The following is an 18215-nucleotide window of genomic DNA, read 5'->3' on the forward strand; positions in this document are numbered from 1 at the left end:
ATATAGCAGTAGGCTTTGCTATCTATGTCTTTCTAATTGATATAAAACATAAAGTAAAAACTCTAAAGTAATTTAGGCCAAAATCTCCTGTGTGTATTTGCCTGAAAGAGTAAGTATATTAAAATGTCCACGTCAACTGGAGAATTGTTTAATTGCTACCTAGATGCCTATGACTGTGACCAAGGACAGAAGCAGGAAGTATTACTATATCAAATGTATTTCAGGCAAGTACCCATGAACATAGGATATGTTAAGATTTCATTACCACTTGACAAAAATAAAAATTACATTTTGGATAAGTGAGTATAATTTATTGATTAAAGTCCTAAATTTAATCAAAGAAGTTAATATTGATATCAAAAGTCTTTGGCGGAATCCTATTTAAGGATTTTTTTTCCTCCTTCTTTTTCTTTAAATGATAGGACTATAGTAAAGGGTGGTCATGAATAGAGAACTGACTCACAGAGAGAAAACAAGAGTAAGGATAAACATTTTCATACTTAATATTTTAATAAATTATTTTCTTAGAATATCAAATAGGTACATGTAACCAAGTGCTTGAACAAGTGTTTCCTAGAAAGCAAATCTAATATGTATCAATAGTTCTAAAAGGTCATCTGAATTTTAAGAAGAATTAGGAAAGCATATTGGGAATAAAAGAAAATGTGTTCTCTCACGCAAAATTTAAGATGCATCTGTGCACGAATAAGTTAATATTATAAACTTTAATACACTCAGAAAAGAGGAGCTCTGAAGCAGAGTAACTAAGATAATCACAGAAATTTAATTGTCTGAAGTAATAAACAGAATAGAAGGACAGAGGACTGTTTGTATTAAGTTCTTTGAAATCTGCATCTAGGCTGAATCCCTGGAAATTTGGAGATCTTTCTCAAAGAGTTTAAAGAAATACTAAGATAAGCGTTGTACTTTTGGAACATGTCAGCATACAAAAACCTACAAGATTTAGTCAGCTAACAATATAGTTTATTTTTATTTGTAGAAGCTTTTAAATAAAAGATTGTCTTTATTTGTATAAGGCTACTAAAGATGTGTGACCATAAATATCAGGCTGAATCCAAGAATGAATCTCCCTTGTTTTTATTATCAAAGAGAAAAAAAGCTATAACCATTAATCTCACCCAGTAGAATTGTTTTTTTATATCTGAATCATTAATTTATATAATATTAAAATACACTATTATATCACTTATCTTACAATCAAAGACCAAATTAAAATAATATATTGTGGAGAAAAATAAAAATCCAAATAGAGGTACTGAGAACCTAATAACACACCTAACACACTATAGAAACACAAATATAATTTGTTGCGGTGAGCAGTGTTTGCATACTTTAAACCTTTTATAAAAAGTATTGAATGGGCATAACTTCAACCCAGTTTGATACGCCATCATTTCTTCAATTTAGTTACCACATGGTGTATCACTAGTTCTCCCTTCCTACTTCTTCCTCCTTCTCCTCCCCTCTGCCCCCCACTCCCGTTGTCTGTCTCTCTCCCTTAATTGCTCTATTCCTTCAAAGAAAAATTTATAGTCACTCCTTTCATATCTTCCTAACTCACAGTTTTTTACTTCTTATTATTTATTTGCACTTCTCACCATGCACTTGATGTAAAATTTCTTCAATGTAAATGATATATTTATTACTTAATCCACTCTTCCTAATTCTCTATCTTACTTGGCTTCTTAGCAGTATTTCATACTGATAGTTACTCTGCTATTCATACTCTTCCTAGACAGCTCCTTGAGGGTAAGACCTATTTATTTCTCACCTGTCTTCCATACACAGAGCCTGATACAGTACCAAGTTCATAGTCGGCCCTCAGTTAAATGTTGGCTTCTAGACATTAGAGTTTAGAGATTTTTCCCCCACCATACCTAACTTTTTAAACTGGTTCTTTTGAGCTTATATAATTCCCTCTATATGTCCTTTTTTTTTCGTGCAATGTAAAACTTAATAGAACTGACAAAGTAGGTAGAAAGATAGAAATATCCTTCATCATCTATATATGCATCCACCATCCATTCATTTGTTCATTCAACGATATTGAGATCTGACTACATCCTAGGCATTGTAGGTGTCAGGGCTGAATCAGTGACTAAAAAGTCATTCAAGACAATGAGCAACAAATAGTATGTCAGATCATAGGTTTGATGAAGGAAATCAGGGTACAGGGATAAGATGGGGATGTTTGGAACAGTAGGGTATTTCTAATCAGGTGCCATCTGAGTGGGGGCAAGAAAAATTTAGGGAGTGGGCCATGTGCACATCTGAAGGAAGAGCCAGTGCAAAGGCCTGGAGGAGGAACAAGCATGGTGTGTTGCAAGGAACAGCAAGGGGGCCATTGCAGCTACAGTGGAAAGAGCAAGGAGGAGAGGGGTGGATGTGTCCACGGAGGCAGCATTTGGGTCGTGTCTTATGGAGACTTAGGGGTACTGAAAGGAGCGAAGCTTTACGATGAAATGGGAAGACGCTGGAGGGTTGTAAGCAAAGGAGTGTAATGGGGCAAGGGTGGAAGCAGGGAAGCCAGTTAGGAAGGAAGCCACTGCAGTCAATAATAGGCAAAGAAGATGGTGACTTGGGTCAGGATGGAAGCAATGATGATGGCAAAACGTGGTTGCCTTAGGGATGGACTCTGCAGGTCCAGCCAACAGGCCGTGGTGGAACAGCTGAGAGGTGAGAGGGAAAGAGGGAGCCAGGAAGAATGGAGTTGCTGTTCCCTGCAAATGGAACTGGTCTGGGGGGATTAGGATCCCATTTTAGACATCTTTCTGTACTGTTAATAATGTTCTCATTCATGATGTGGGTGATGACTAGATGGGTATAGACATATGCAAAAATTATTGGTCTACACACTTAACATGTATGCATTTTACTCTATGTAAGTTTTATCTCAAGGAAAAAATGCTGTTAAAGACTAAAAACAAAACCCCTAAAATGAAGTAATTAACTATACTAATAGTTACTAATGGGTCCACAAAAAAAAGAGGACTGAGAAATGAGCATTGGATCCAGCCCCTATATGTTCTTAACCTCTTTTATTCTACACTTTCTCATGGATCCTTATCCATAAGCATGGCTTTGGCTTTGTGGATGGGATATCTCATGAAATCCAGATTGACAATTTCCAGCCACTTGCTGGACAAATTAATCTGGATTTTTCTTTAGCTTCCCAGATTCAATCTACTAAATATAAAACCCATCACCATCATTTTTCTCCCATCAAAGTAAACATACTTCATCCCAAATTATCTAATTTATTAATGGCACTAAATTTTCTTGATTACATATCCAAGAAAACACCAGGTGTTCTTGGACTTCTCTTTCTCCCTTTGCTTCATATGTCCCCGTTAGACATTTGCCAAGTCTATGAGTTCTACTTCTGCAGAATTACTGGCATCTGATTTTTCCTTGACATTCTTGTCCTATTTAGGGTTCATTAGTTCTTCCTTTCTCAATCTCCTTTCCTAACACAACCTCTCTCAGACTATCTATGACAGAACGATCTTCTCAAATTAGAGTTTGAATTGTATCATTTCTCTATAAAGACAAAGATTTTACATGAAGACCTGCCAAAATCTGTTTTTAACTTGATTTTCAAGCTTTTCACCAGTATATATTTTTATAGCTGAAACCATCCAAATACTTGCCATCCCTTACCCATAATTTGGCTCATGTTGTTCTCTCCACTTTGAATTCCACCTTTCCCTTCTTTATCTTTCCTGACTTCACTGAAGAGATAAAACTCCGCAACTTTGAAACCTCATACTATTTTTGCATCTTGTTTTGTTTCGAATGATCCTATTGATATTGTTAATATTGTTCCCCTTTCTTTTCAGAGATCTCTCAATTCAATAAGTTGAATGGTCATACTCTTATACAACTTTTTAGACAAGGCCTATAATTTTATGTGAATTTGTTTTTATTATTTCTTTTCATTATCTAAGGTCCTGAGGATTGCAGCGTCTAATGCTGCAGCATCTAATGCAGTGCCTTGAATGAACTCCAGAAACGTTTGTTGCACTAAATTAAATTGTATTTTTTAATGCAATTGGCATTAGAGAAGCTTTATTACACTTTGTTATATATTCTCAAACACACTTTCTGAGTCTTATGAATAAAGAAAGATATTTAAAAACATTTGTTTACAAGATACAATATTTTAAGCAGTTGACCTTGATTCTTTCCAAGATCTTTCTTTTTTCAAAGCTCTTTAAATATTTCTCATTAAATAATAAAGAAAACCTCGAGTTTAGGCTAATCTTTTTTAATATTCATCCTTTACTTCTAATAATCAGCTTTTGAACCAGAGAGAATTCTTTAGCAACAGTAGCTGAGTGAAGTGGGAAGACCTGTGTTTTGGAGGCACCAGTGTATGGCAGTTATCTGATTTAAAATATTCAAAAAATCAAATTCAACTTTCTCAAATGTGTGCATAACACAAAAGAAATAGTGATTTGTTTTTTTACTATGAATTGGTAGGGCAGATTACCTTACAAGTGAGAAATCATGAAAAAAAAATTCAAACAAGAGTCGTTTTACCTATTCAGAGGGAAATGCAGTACAAATTCTTGCTAGTATTGGGGTCTCGTATTGGGGGCTAGTATTGGGTCACTATTACAGGATGTCAAGATAGTGTTCAATCTGCGAGGTAAATAAGAGATTGGTGACACAGATTCAAAAGAGAAAGAGCCCAGTCAAGGACAGAAAAGAGGACATATAAATAGTTCAAGGGCAGGGAAAGACAAAGTTTTTAAAATATTATTTGTTGCTTAGAACAATTATCAGTGGACCTTTACATTTTCAATAGCTTTCACATTGAACTCTTTAAAGATTTTACCTGGCTTGTGATGTCTCTCTCAAAGCTACCTCGGCACTTTCAGGTCAAATGATGGCATATACTTTCACTCCCTCCAAACCCCTACTAAAACTGTAGAAAATGATTTTCTTTTCCTTTCAAAGACTTAAAGGGAGTACAAGAGCGAAGACAATAGCAACATTTTGGAAGCTGGAAGCAAGTGGGCATCTGGTAACTGACCTAACACACCTAAGGCAATCAAATTATAAATTATAAACTTATAAACTGACAGAAGCAATCAGAGAGCAAGCCCAAATGTATCACTAGTATGCTGAAGTCTCAGGGAGTGGAAGCAACAAGCACCTGGAAACAGGGTGAATGGAGTTAACGAAATTAAGAAGGTCTGAAAATCATTCATAGGAACCAGTTAAATGCTCTAAGTCCTGTCCAGGCCTCCCCACTTTCTCTCCCCAGCCCCAAACTCAAGGTTTATTCTGTGGAGAGGGTAAAAATGGTCTCTGAATTGGGGATTGCCAGTGTTCTGTACCAATAACAGGGGGTTAAGTGAGCTTCTACATTTTAAAAACTAATGCAGAGACCTCCCAGACTTGCTATGTTTCACCACTGGAATGTCAGCAGCCAGTATGGGGGACGTTTTTGTTCTTGTTTTTGTTGTTATTTCCTTTAGGCAAGAAAATGGAACACTCTTCTTTGATGAATCTGACCAATCCAAGAAGACAATAAAATCTGTAATCAGGGTTTTCCCAACAAAAGGAGAGCAAGATTATTTTTAATAAAGCTCATACTGACAAGCCCCAGACATGTAGTCAGTGTTTCCCATCACCTTTTTTTCCTCTCTGTTAAACAGGATCAGAAAACCAGGGATTTCTAGGTATCTAAAGAAAGGTTGAAACAGAAAGCTAGAGACCAAAACAAACAAACAAAATTAATAATAAGGAAGGAAACAGATTTTCAGGGAGAAAAAAACCTTAATAAAACATCTTTTTTATCAGAAGAAAAAATTGTTTTAATCTTTTGTTTGAGAACTAAAAACTCAATAGTTTGGAAGACAAAGTTAAGTCTTTTTGAGAATACAACAAAATGAGAAAGATATGAAAAAATTACTGGGGCAAAATATTAGAAAATTAGAGAACAGAGCCACAGGTCCAGAAACCACAATATTCATAAAATTGTAATTCCAGGAAAAAAAACAAGAGAGAGAGAGGAAAAAAACAAAGGAGAGAAATGATTATCATAAAATTCAGTAAAATTACCCCAGAATTTAGAGACATGAGTTTTCAGACTGAATGTGCCTAGAGATGTCCTGTATAATGGATAAAAATAGACATACAAAAAGGTGTATCACTGTGAAAATTCAGAGCACAGGGGACAAAGAAAACACTCTACAAGCTTTCAGAGACAAGGTGGAAAATTACAAAGCACAAAGAATTAGAATGGCCTCAGATTTTTCTAAAGTAACACAGAAAACTTGAAGATCATAGAGTAATGTCTTCAAAATTCAACATAAACATTTTCAATATAGAATTCTATATATAAGCAAATATTAATTAAATGTTGAGTAAAATAGAGATAGGCAAAGTCTCAAAAAATTTTCTTCCCATGTTCCATTTCTCAGCTAGAGGATATGCTCCACTAAATTATGAGAAATTCAAGAAAGAGACACTGAATTCAGAAAAACAGGAGTTCCAAATAAAGGAAGAAAGAAGTAAAGGGATTATCCAAAACAATGGTGATGGGCATTTTCAAGATTACAAAGGTGCACCAGGAATAAAAGACAAGCAGTTCAGAATGGAGCAGCAAGACCAAGAGACTAGCAGGTTAAAGACTTTCATCCTCATGAATTTTGTTGCTGTGCCAGGCTTTTTAACCTATGAAGCTAAAGTGGGATGTGCTCCATCAAAACAAGAAAATAAATGAAGAATACCTACATGTAAGATCTGAGGAACAGAGATTCTATTTCTTGAGAAAGTCAAAGAAATTTCCTACAATAACAGCAAAGATAAATCTTAGGATAACAGGCCTAAAGAGCAGCTGATCCAAACTGAAAGAGAATGGATGAATCTAGTAGCTATATACATTGGGTAGGAGTATAACTACACACACACACACACACACACACACACACACACACACACATATATATATGTAGTTATATTCACATGAAAGCACAAAGTGAAACCAATAGATTGCTTGATGTGATTGACCTTGTGGAAAATTGTACCTAGAGGTTTTTCGAAAGTGTAGGGAGAATTAACAATAGATAAAATAAAGATGAAACAAGTGTAAAAACAAGGCAATTCATTTAAGAAACATTTTTTAATTATTAAAAAGGTCCCATTCAGTGTTCAGTTCTGAATAGTTATAGGCATAATAATGTAAAAATTGATTTTTTTCTTTAACCAAAAATTGTAATGAAATATATTTAGAGGATAGGGGAAGTGAAGCAGGGATGACATAGGAAGACAGCTTAATCTTTAACATAGCAGGAAATCAAGAGATAATGTCTAAAATTGATTGATTTAAAGATAAAAGTACATGTATATTACTTAGAAATACTGAAGTATTCAATTCCAGGAATAAAAACAATCACCCAAAAATACCAAAAGAGGTTCTGGGGAGGACTATGAGAATGGGGGATAGGGCTTGAAATGGTTATATTTTGTTATAGTATTATTTTAACATTTTATGATATTTTATATGGTGTAACTATATTAATTTGATATAGAAAGTTTACATTAAAGCACAAAAAGAAAATCTATGGTCAACTTGTTCACAATTTTCTTCGACATAGGGATGCTCTGACCATAACGCCACATGCTTTGCCTCTGCCACTGGACATTAATCATATTCATTAGGGATCACTGTTTTTCTTTTCATCCACCTCCCAACATATCCCTCCTTTGTCTTTGATCCCCCTTACATTCTCCACACTTCTTTTTCAGCCTTTGTAGTCCCTCACTTAGCAGAGAGAAAGGGGAGTCATGAAAACCTTGGCAACTGATTTTCAAGGACACTTGACCCTTGCCTTAGGGAGATACTTGGTCACATGTTTTTGGATGATGACAACTTAGGAAAGATATGTCATTCAGTTTTTTTAAGTTTGAGAAATGTTCTTCAAAGGAAAGGTCACTGGGGAAAGCAAGAGTCAGTAATATTAAATTGGAACAGGATGTCATCCAACTCTAGGTCATCTGCCCTACCAGAAAGTGAGAATCCTCAAGAAATAGGTATGATTTAAGATCTGACAGAGAAATCTTTGTGTATTACAGAAATACTTGTAATATTAACGCTATATGCCAATTTAGTGGTGTTACAGTGAAATTATAAATTATTATTTCTGAAAAAAATGATTATCAGTTCATTTGTCTGTTCTTTTGATATTAATTGAATCTCTGTTACATTTTAAATATTAGCTAGAGCAAGGAACAGGATGTGCAAGCTGAAGTAGTGGAGTCAAATTTGCTTAAATTATTATACCTCATTGTAATTAATATATTACATTATATAAGATGCATAACACAATGTAACATAATATTAAAAAATGATATATAATGTGAGAAATAGTATATTATAATATTACAGGTACAACCAGATCATGAGAGAATCCAGATGCTAACTCTATTTGGGATTTTCAGGGAAGATTTTATAAAGAAGGTAATGCATTTTTTTTTAAAGTAGAAGGTTAATTGGTAAACAGCAGGAAAGTAGCATTTTAGGCCAAAGGTACAGCTTATAAAAAGACATATAAGTGTGACAGAGGACAGCATAATTTAAGAAAACGAGTTATTCTTCAACCAAAGCCCAATGTACAGGAAGGAGAGCTGTGAATGACAAGTTCAAAGATATTGGTAAGGGCTAGATCATGAAGGAATTTGATTCCTCTAAATTTTTTTGCCCAGCCCACCTGCTCATTCTGAAACTACTCTTTACCATTTTAAGGCTTTTTTTTTTTTTTTTTTTTTTGATAAAGTCCGGTGGAGTTTTTTTTGTTTAATTCTATTTTTTTAAACTGAAACAATAAAGTCAGCCATTTCTTCCACTCCCCCCAGCCCCTCGTCTCTTGCAACCACCATTCTGTTCTCTATAAGCTTGTTTCCTGTCTTTCATTTCTTGTTTTTGTTTTTGTTTTTGTTTTTTAGATCCCACGTAATATAAGAGAGATCACAGGATAATTATCTTTCTCTGCCTAATTTCACCTAACATAATGCTCTCAAGGTCCATCCATTTTGTCCCAAATGGCAAGAGTTTATTCTTTTTCATGGCTGATTAACATTTCTTTATCCATTTTTCAACAATAGACACCTAGGTTGTATCTATATTTTGTAAATACTGCTGCAATGAACATGAAAATGCATATATCATTTAAAATTATTGTCTTCATTTTCTTCAGATGAACACTCAGAAGTGGAATTGCTGGGTCATACAGTAGTTCTATTTTTAATTTGTTGAGGAAGCTTCATACTGTTTTCCATGGTATTTGCACCAATTTACATTCCAACCAACAATGCACGAGAGGGCTCTCTTTTCTCCAAATCCTTGCCAGCACTTGTGATTTCTTGTCTCCTTGATAAAGCTATTCTAACAGGTGTGAGGTGATATTGCACTGTGATTTTGATTTGCATTTCCCTGATATTAATGATGTTAAGCATTGTTTCATATGTCTGTTGGCCATTCTTATGTCTTCTTTGGAAAAACATCTATTCAGATCTGCCATTTTTTTAATTGGACTTTTTTCTTTTTTTGCTATTGAGTCATTTGAATTCTTTGTATATTTTGGATATTAGCCTGATATCAAATATATCATTTGAAATCACTTTCTCTCATTCAATAGATTGTCTTTTCATCTTTCTGATGGTTTCCTTTCCTGTGCAGAAGCCTTTTAGTTTGATATAGTCCCACTTTCTTACTTTTGCTTTCGTTGTTTTTTCTTTTGGTATCGAATTCCAAAATTCATCACCGAGACCTATGTCAAGAAGTTGACCACCTCTGCTTTCTTCTAGAAATTTTATGGCTTCAGATCTTACATTCAAGTTTTTAATTCATTGAGGTAATTTTTGTGTACAGTGTAAGATAGTGGTCGCATTTCATTCTTTAGCGAGCAGCTGTCTAATTTTCCCAACACCATTTATTGAAAAGACTGCCTTTCCCCTATTGTATACTCTTTGTCATATTAATTGACCATACACACGTGGATTTATTTCGTGGATCCATTCTGTTCCATTGACCTACGTGTCTGTTTTTATGTCATATCATAAGTGTTTTGATTATTATAGCTTTGTAATATAGTTTGAAATCCAGAAACATGAGGCCTCCAGCTTTGTTCTTTTTTCTCAAGATTGTTTTAGCTATTTGGGGGCCTTTGCAGTTCCACACTAATTGTGGGATTGTTTGTTCTATTTCTGTAAAAATCTCTAATAGGGATTGCATTGAATTCATATATTGCTTTAGGTAGTATGGTCATTTTAACAATATTAATCCTTCCAATCCATGAGCACAGAATATTTATTTACTTGTACCATCTTCAATTTCTTTCAACAATGTTTTATGGCTTTTAGTGTGCAAATCTTTAACCATCTTGTTTAAATTTATTCCTAGGTATTTTATTATTTTTGATGCATTTGTAAATAGAATTTTCTTAAACACTTTCTGATAGTTCATTATTAGTGTAAAGAAACACAATAGATTTTTGCATATTAATTTTGTACCATGCAACTTGACTGAATTTGTATATAAGTTTTAAGTCTTTTGATGGAGTCTTTAGGATTTTCTATATACAGTATCATGCCATCTGCAAATAGTGACAGTTTTACTACTTCCTTTCTGATTTGGAAGCCTTTTCTTCCTTCCTTCCTCCTTCCCTTCCTTCCTTCCTTCCTTCCTTCTTTCCTTCCTTCCTCCTTCCTTTTCCTTTCTCTCTCTCTTTCTTCCTTTCTTTCTTTATACTGTATTTTCCCCTAATTGCTCTGGCTATGCCTTCCCATACTTTGTTGAATAAAAGTTGTGAGAGTGCACCATCCTTATCTTTTTCCTGATCTAAGAGGAAAAGCTTTCAACTTTTCACCACTGAGAATGACATTCGCTGTGGGCTTGTCATATATAGCCTTTATTATGTTGAGGTATATTCCCTCTATACCTGCTTTGTTAAGAGTTTTTATCATAGATCACTGTTGAATTTTGTCAGATGCATTTTTCTATATCTATTGAAGTCATCTTATGATTTGTATCCTTCATTTTTGTTAACATGGTGTATCACATTGACTGAATTGTGGATGTTGAACTACCTTTGCATCCCTGGAATAAATCCCACTTGATCATTGTGTATGATCTTTTTTTAATATATTACTGAGTTCAGCTTGCTAATATTTTGTTGAGGATTTGTGCATTTATGTTCATCTGGGATATTAGCCTGTAGTTTTCTTTTTTTGTGGCATCCTTGTTTGGTTTTGTTATCAGGGTAATGCTGACCTCATAAAATGTGTTTGGAAGGACTTCCTTCCTCTTCTGTTCTTTTTTTTTTGAAGGGTATGAGAATTGGTATTAATTCTTCTTTGAATATTTACTAGAATCCTCCCATGAAACTGTTTGGTCCTGGACTTTTCTTTGTTGGGAGGTTTTTTTATTACTGATTCAATCTTCTTGCTTGCAATCGGTCTGTTCAGATTTTCTACTTCATTATGATTCAGTCTTTGTAGACTGTGTTTTTAGGAGTTTATCCATTTCTTTTAGATTCTCCAAGTTGTTGATGTATAACTGTTCATACAAGTTTCTTTTGGTCATTTGTATTTATTTATGTGGTATCAGTTGTAATATCTTCTCTTTCATTCCTGACTTTATTTGTGTCCTCTTTTTTTCTTGGTGAACATAATTAAAGGTTTGCCAATTTTGTTTATCTTTTCAAAGAACCAGCTCTTAGTTTCATTGATCTTTTCTATTGTCTTTTTAGTCTCCATTTCATTCACTTCTACTCTAATGTTTGTTATTTCCTTCTTGTTTAAACTTTGGGCTCCGTTAGTTTTTCTTTTTCTTTTTCCTTTAGTAATAAAGTCATGTTTTTTATTTGAGACTTTTCTTGTTTCTTGAGGTAAGCATTTATCACTATGAACTTCTCACTTACAACTATTTTTGCTGCATCCTATAAATTTTGGTATGCTATATTTCCAGTTGTCTCAAGGTATTTTTTGATCTCTCTTTTAATTTTTTAAAATCCATTGATGATTCTATAGCATGTTGTAAATCTCCAGATATCTGTGAATTTTTCAGTTTTGTTAGTGTAATTAATTTCTAATTTCATACCTTTGAGGTCAGAAAAAAATGCGTGATATGATTTCAATTCTCATAGATTTATTAAGACTTGTTTTGTGGCCTAACATATGATCTATCTTGGAAAATGTTGCCTGTGAACTTGAGAAGAATGTGTATTCTGTTGCTTTTGAATAGAATGTTTTGTAAATATCTGTTAAATTCATCTGTTCTAACATGTTGTTTAAGGACAATGTTTCCTTACTGATTTTTTCTGGTCTGGATGATCTATACACTGATGTAAGTGGTGTATTAAAGTCCATTACTATTATTGTATAGCTGTCTATTTCTCTGGAGTTGTTTGTTTGATCATGCAATTAAGACTCCCAACTGAAGTGTTTTGGGCAGTAGAAGCTTAGGAGGGTAGGAGGACTAAGAATAGGAATGATCTGTCCTGGTTAGGCAATGAATGGTGAAAATTTGTCTATTTTAAAGGTGGTTTATATTTAATAGCTAATGGCACAAAGGAGCCAAAAAAGGACAATTAAATTATCACCTTCACTCCTTGGAATAAGGTACAATCGAAGGAAGGCTTTAAAGGGCCCAGTTGCTACTGCTACATATCTTTAGGAAAGACATGGGAACATCAAAAACTATGGGCTGCAGGCATTATTTTTAATAACACATGAAAGCTTAAAGAAAAAAATTAAATGAATATTTTATTGACTTAGGCATTTACTGAAAATTTAGGACTTTCTAAGAATTTCTTAACTTTTGCAGCATCAGGTTTGAGCAAGCTTGAAACAAAACCTTCATTTGATCCAGTGTGTTGCCAAATTACAATGTCCATTAATGCACAGTCTCATTAGGTCTCTTACATTAAATATAGGGTTTGAGTTGGGAAAGAATAGAACTACAGTCATTAAAATGAGAGGAATTATAGGATTCAAAGTACTCTAAAATTTCCAATTAATTGTGAGCTGAAGTATCGCTTTTCCCCCAAACTAATGAGACTGTTTCTGCTTTGTTTGAAGACCCCATGGTAACTTCTTCAATGGAGTTATCTTGCAAGAGAGAAGTTAATAAAATTCTTGCCTCATTCTTAACTCATTTAATTGTCTCCAGATATAAGAGCTAGAGTCATATTCCAACATGCCCTGAGGAGGAATTAATTAAAATGTCAAATATTGGAGAAAACAGCTTACATACAAAAATTTAGCTACTTTATGTCATCCATGTTCTGGGAAATATGTAGGAGGAAGGATTCTGAAGGCACTAGGCCAGAAAGGGAATAATATATTTCTTAATTGGCCAAATTTACCAGTAGGCTTTAATTACTAGAGATTCTGCAGCAAATGAGCTAGGTGAAACAGCAGGGAATATTGCAAAACTGTAATCAACATTGGTTCACATAAATTGAAGATGAGATGCCAAACATTCCTTGATATAATAATGAAGAAGGATACAGAAACTTAGTGAGAGGGAATGTTGGAGTGAATATATCACACGTAACTCATTCAACTATACCAAACCAGATTCCCAGATGAGGTCCCAGAAGGCAGTCCATGTGATGCAGAGAGAAGCATCATTTATTTTGAAAGAATACGTTAGTAGTTTTTCTCTGCTAACAGGGATGCTAGTGAGAGAAACTACATATGAAAAGGACTTACTATTTCAATGATAATTCTATTAATATTTCAATGTTAGACTCCAAGAATGCACGAGCCTAAGTAACAATAATTGACCACTAGAGGCAAAGAGTGTGTGGTTACCATTACAATTAGTGGATCTTTGGGAGTAACTACTAAATTATTAAAGCCCCTGAGACCAAAATAGAAGAGAATCCCACAAGGTTCTATCTAAATTGCAGAACTGATAAAAATAATAAATCTAGTGAACAGAGGTTTGACTCAAGCCAGCTCATAAGAGAGTTAGAGCTTTGTCAGTTGACCTGAATCAGATCTCAGACCTGAATCAGTTCATAGACTCAGAATCCACTGAAATAAAAAAGAAGCATCTAGTTACATCTGAGGAAGACCTTTCAATATTATCACAGTTGTGGCAGTGAATTTTTCCTCTAATCTTCCCTGAAAGTATTTGTGGCCATTGCCAGGGTAATTATGTTCTAAGGTAAGGTAATTAGCCACACTTTTTAGAGATTTTTAACAAAATTTTTATTTGAATATAGTGAATTTAAAATGTTGCATTAGTTTCTGCTGTACAGCAAAGTGAGTCAGTTATACATATACATATATCCACTCTTTTTTAGATTCTCTTCCCATATATGTCATTAAAGAGTACTGAAAAGAGTTCCCTGTGTTTTACAGTAGGTCCTTTTATTAGTTATCTAATTTATATATAGTATATGTAAATCCCAATCTCCCAAATTATCCCTTCCCCTCCTTCCCTCTCTGCAAACGTCAGTTTGTTTTCTACATCTGTGACTCTATTTCTGTTCAGTAAATAAGTTCATTTGTGACATTTTTTAGATTCCACATATAAGTGATATCATATGGTATTTGTCTTTCTCTGTCTGACATATTTCATTCAGTATAACAATCTCTACATCCATCCATGTTGCTGCAAAGGACATTATTCATTCTTTTTTATGGTTAATATTCCATAGTATATATGTACCACATCTTCTTTATCCATCCTCTGTCAATGGACATTTAGGGTGCTTCCATGTCCTGGTTAATGTAAATAGAGCTGCAATGAATATTGTGGTGCAAGTATCTTTTCTAATTATCGTTTTCTCCACATATATGCCCAGGACTGGGATTGCTGGGTCATATGGTAGTTCTATTTTTAGATTTTTACAGAACCTCCATACTGTTCTCCATAATGGCTGTACCAATTTATATTCCCACCAACAATGTAGGAAGGTTCTCTTTTCTTCACACCCTCTCCAGCATTTATTGTTTGTAGATTTTTTGATGATGGCCAATCTGACCAGTATGAGGTGATACCTCATTATAGTTTTGATTTGCATTTCTCTAATAATTAGTGATGTTGAGCATGTTTTCATGTGCTTTCTGGCCATTTATATGTCTTCTTTGGAGAACTGTCTATTTATATCTTCTGCCCATTTTAGTTTGGATTGTTTATTTTTTTTCATATTGAGCTGAATGAGCTGTTTCTATATTTTGGAGATTAATCCCTTGTCAGCCACTTCACTTGCAAATATTTTCTCCCATTCTGTGAGTTGTCTTTTAGTCTTGCTTATGGTTTCCTTTGCTGTGCAAAAGCTTTTAAGTTTAATTAGATCACATTTGTTTATTTTCTTTTTTATTTTCATTACTCTAGAAGGTGGATCAGAAAAGGTCTTGCTGTGATTTATGTCAGAGAGTGTTCTGCCTATGTTTTCCTCTAAGAGTTTTATAGTATCTGGCTTTACATTTAGATCTTTAATTCATTTTGAGTTTATTTTTGTGTCTGATGTTAGGTAGTGTTCTAATTTCATTCTTTTACATGTAGCTGTCCAGTTTTTGCAGCACCACTTATTGAAGAGACTGTCTTTTCTCCACTGTATATTCTTGCCTCCTTTGTCATAGATTAGGTGGCCATAGGTGCATGGGTTCCTCTCTGGGCTTTCTATCCTGTTCCATTGATCTATATTTCTGTTTTGGTGCCAATACCATACTGTCTTGATTACTGTAGCTTTGCAGTATAGTCTGAAGTGAGGGAGTCTGATTCCTCCAGCTCCATTTTTCTTTCTCAAGATTGCTTTGGCTACTTGGGGTCTTTTGTTTTTCCATACGAAGTGTGAATTTTTTGTTGTTGTTGTTCAAATTCTGTGAAAAATGACATTGGTAATTTGATAGAGATTGCATTGAATGCGTAGATTGCTTTGGGTAGTATAGTCATTTTGACAATATTGATTCTTCCAAACCAAGAAAATGGTATATCTCTCCCTCTGTTTGTGTCATACTTGATTTCTTTCAACAATATCTTATAGTTTTCTGCATACAGGTCTTTTGTCTCCCTAGGTAGGTTTATTCCCAGGTATTTTATTCTTTTTGTTGCAATGGTAAATGGGAGTGTTTCCTTAATTTCTCTTTCAGATTTTTCGTCACTAGTGTATATGAATGCAAGAGGTTTCTGTGTCTTAATTTTGTAATCTGCAAGTTTACCAAATTCATGGATGAGCCCGGTAGTGTTCTGGTAGCATTTCTGGTACTTCTTATTTGCCAGTTTGTATTCCTTTTATTTACTTTTCTCCTCTGATTGCCATGGCTAGACTTCCAAAACTGTGTTGAATAAAAGTGGCAAGAGTGGACATCCTTGTTACCGATCTTAGAGGAAATGCTTTCAGTTTTTCACCTTGAGAATGATGTTTGCTGTGGGTTTGTCATATATGGCCTTTATTAAGTTCTGGTAGGTTCCCTCTATGCCACGTTCTGGAGAGTTTTTATCATAAATGGGTGTTGAATTTTGTCAAAAACTTTTTCTCTATCTATTGAGATGATCATATGCTTTTTATTCCTCAGTTTGTTCATGTGGTGTATCACACTGATTGATTTGCAAATATTGAAAACTTCTTGAATCCCTGGAATAAATCTTGCTTGATCATGGTGTATGATCTTTTTAACGTGTTGTTGGATTTGGTTTGCTAGTATTTTGATGAGTATTTTTGTGTCTATGTTCATCAGTGATATTGGCCTGTAATTTTCTTTTATTGGGCTATCTTTGTCTGATTTTGGCAGCAGGGTGATGGTGGCCTCATAGAATGAGCTTGGGAGTGTTCCTTTCTCTGCAATTTTTTGGAAGAGTTTGAGAAGGTAAGTGTTAGCTCTTCTCTAAATGTTTGATAGGATTCACCTGTGAAGCCATCTGGTCCTGGACTTTTGTTTATTGGAATATTTTTAATCACAGTTTCAGTTTCAGTACTTGTGATTAGTCTGTTCATATTTTCTATTTCTTCCTGGTTCAGTCTTGGGAGGTTGTGCCTTTCTAAGGATTTGTCCATTTCCTCGAAGCTGTCCATTTCATTGGTATATAGTTGCTTGTAGTAGTCTCATGATCCTTTGTATTTCTGTGGTTTCAGGTGTAACTGCTCCTTTTTCATTTCTAATTTTATTGATTTGAGTCCTCTCCCTCTTTTTCTTGTTGAGTCTGGCTAAATGTTTATTAATTTAGTTTATCTTCCCAAAGAACCAACTTTTAGTTTCATTGATCTTCGCTATTGTTTTCTTCATCTGTATTTCATTAATTTCTGCTCTTATTTTTATGATTTCTTTCCTTCTACTAACTTTGGATTTTATTTGTTCTTCTTTCTCTAGTTGCTTTAGGTGTAAGGTTAGGTGGTTTATTTGAGATTTTTCTTGTTTCTTGAGGTAGGTTTGTATAGCTATAAACTTCCCTCTTAGAACTGCTTTTGCTACATCCCATAGGTTTTGGATCGTCATGTTTTCATTTTCATAAGTCTCTAGGTATTTTTTGCTTTCCTCTTTGATTTCTTCAGTGACCCATTGGTTCTTTAGTAACATATTGTTGAGTCTCCATGTGTGTCTGTAATCTGTGATTTTTACAGATTTTTTTCCTCTAATTGATTTCTCCTCTCATAGTGTTGAGGTCAAAAAAGATGTTTGATATGGTTTCAATTTATCAACTCTGGTTTTGTGTTACTTTCAGCCTACATAAAGGTACTTAAACTGTCTGTCTATATAACAGAAACACCTGTAGAATTTCATAAAATGCTGAATCTTATGTCTCATAACTGATATATTGAACAAATTATTCATGTACAATTATATCACAGTTTGTAGGAACTCAGAAAGTCTAATGTATCTGAGTTTTCATTAAGTCTAAATTTAATGATAAGGCAACAGCCACATTTTACAATGAGAATCATGTAAGAAAGGATGTAACATTATTTTGAACGTTGTAGAGGTGTAGTAAGAGTTGTATTAGAATGAAAAATTGTTAAAATGTCTAAAAAAAATGAAGAAAAGATGTTTGATATGATTTAAATTTTCTTAAATTTACCGAGGATTGATCTGTGAGCCAAGATGTGATCTATCCTGGAAAATGTTCCATGTGCACTTGAGAAGAAAGTGTTTTCCGCTGCTTTCAGATGGTATGTCTTGTTATCATTTAAGTCTATCTGGTCTAATATGTCATTTAAGGCTTGTGT

The 18215-nt window shown here is 34.1% G+C and overlaps 1 protein-coding gene across 1 annotated transcript in view; it reads left to right on the forward strand.

The window, feature by feature from the left end:
- The window catches only part of MMP16 (matrix metallopeptidase 16), a 355785-nt gene extending 347202 nt beyond the window's left edge, over positions 1 to 8583 (forward strand). The window contains exon 11 of the mRNA XM_082363459.1: positions 6456 to 8583. Coding sequence (XP_082219585.1) covers positions 6456 to 6757 — 302 coding nt within the window. The 3' untranslated portion in view covers positions 6758 to 8583. The remainder of the gene's footprint in view (positions 1 to 6455) is intronic.
- The last annotated feature ends 9632 nt before the right edge of the window (positions 8584 to 18215 follow it).

Source organism: Balaenoptera borealis (assembly GCF_965194805.1).
Source record: "Balaenoptera borealis genome assembly, chromosome: 17".
In the NCBI taxonomy this organism is placed as follows: domain Eukaryota; kingdom Metazoa; phylum Chordata; class Mammalia; order Artiodactyla; family Balaenopteridae; genus Balaenoptera; species Balaenoptera borealis.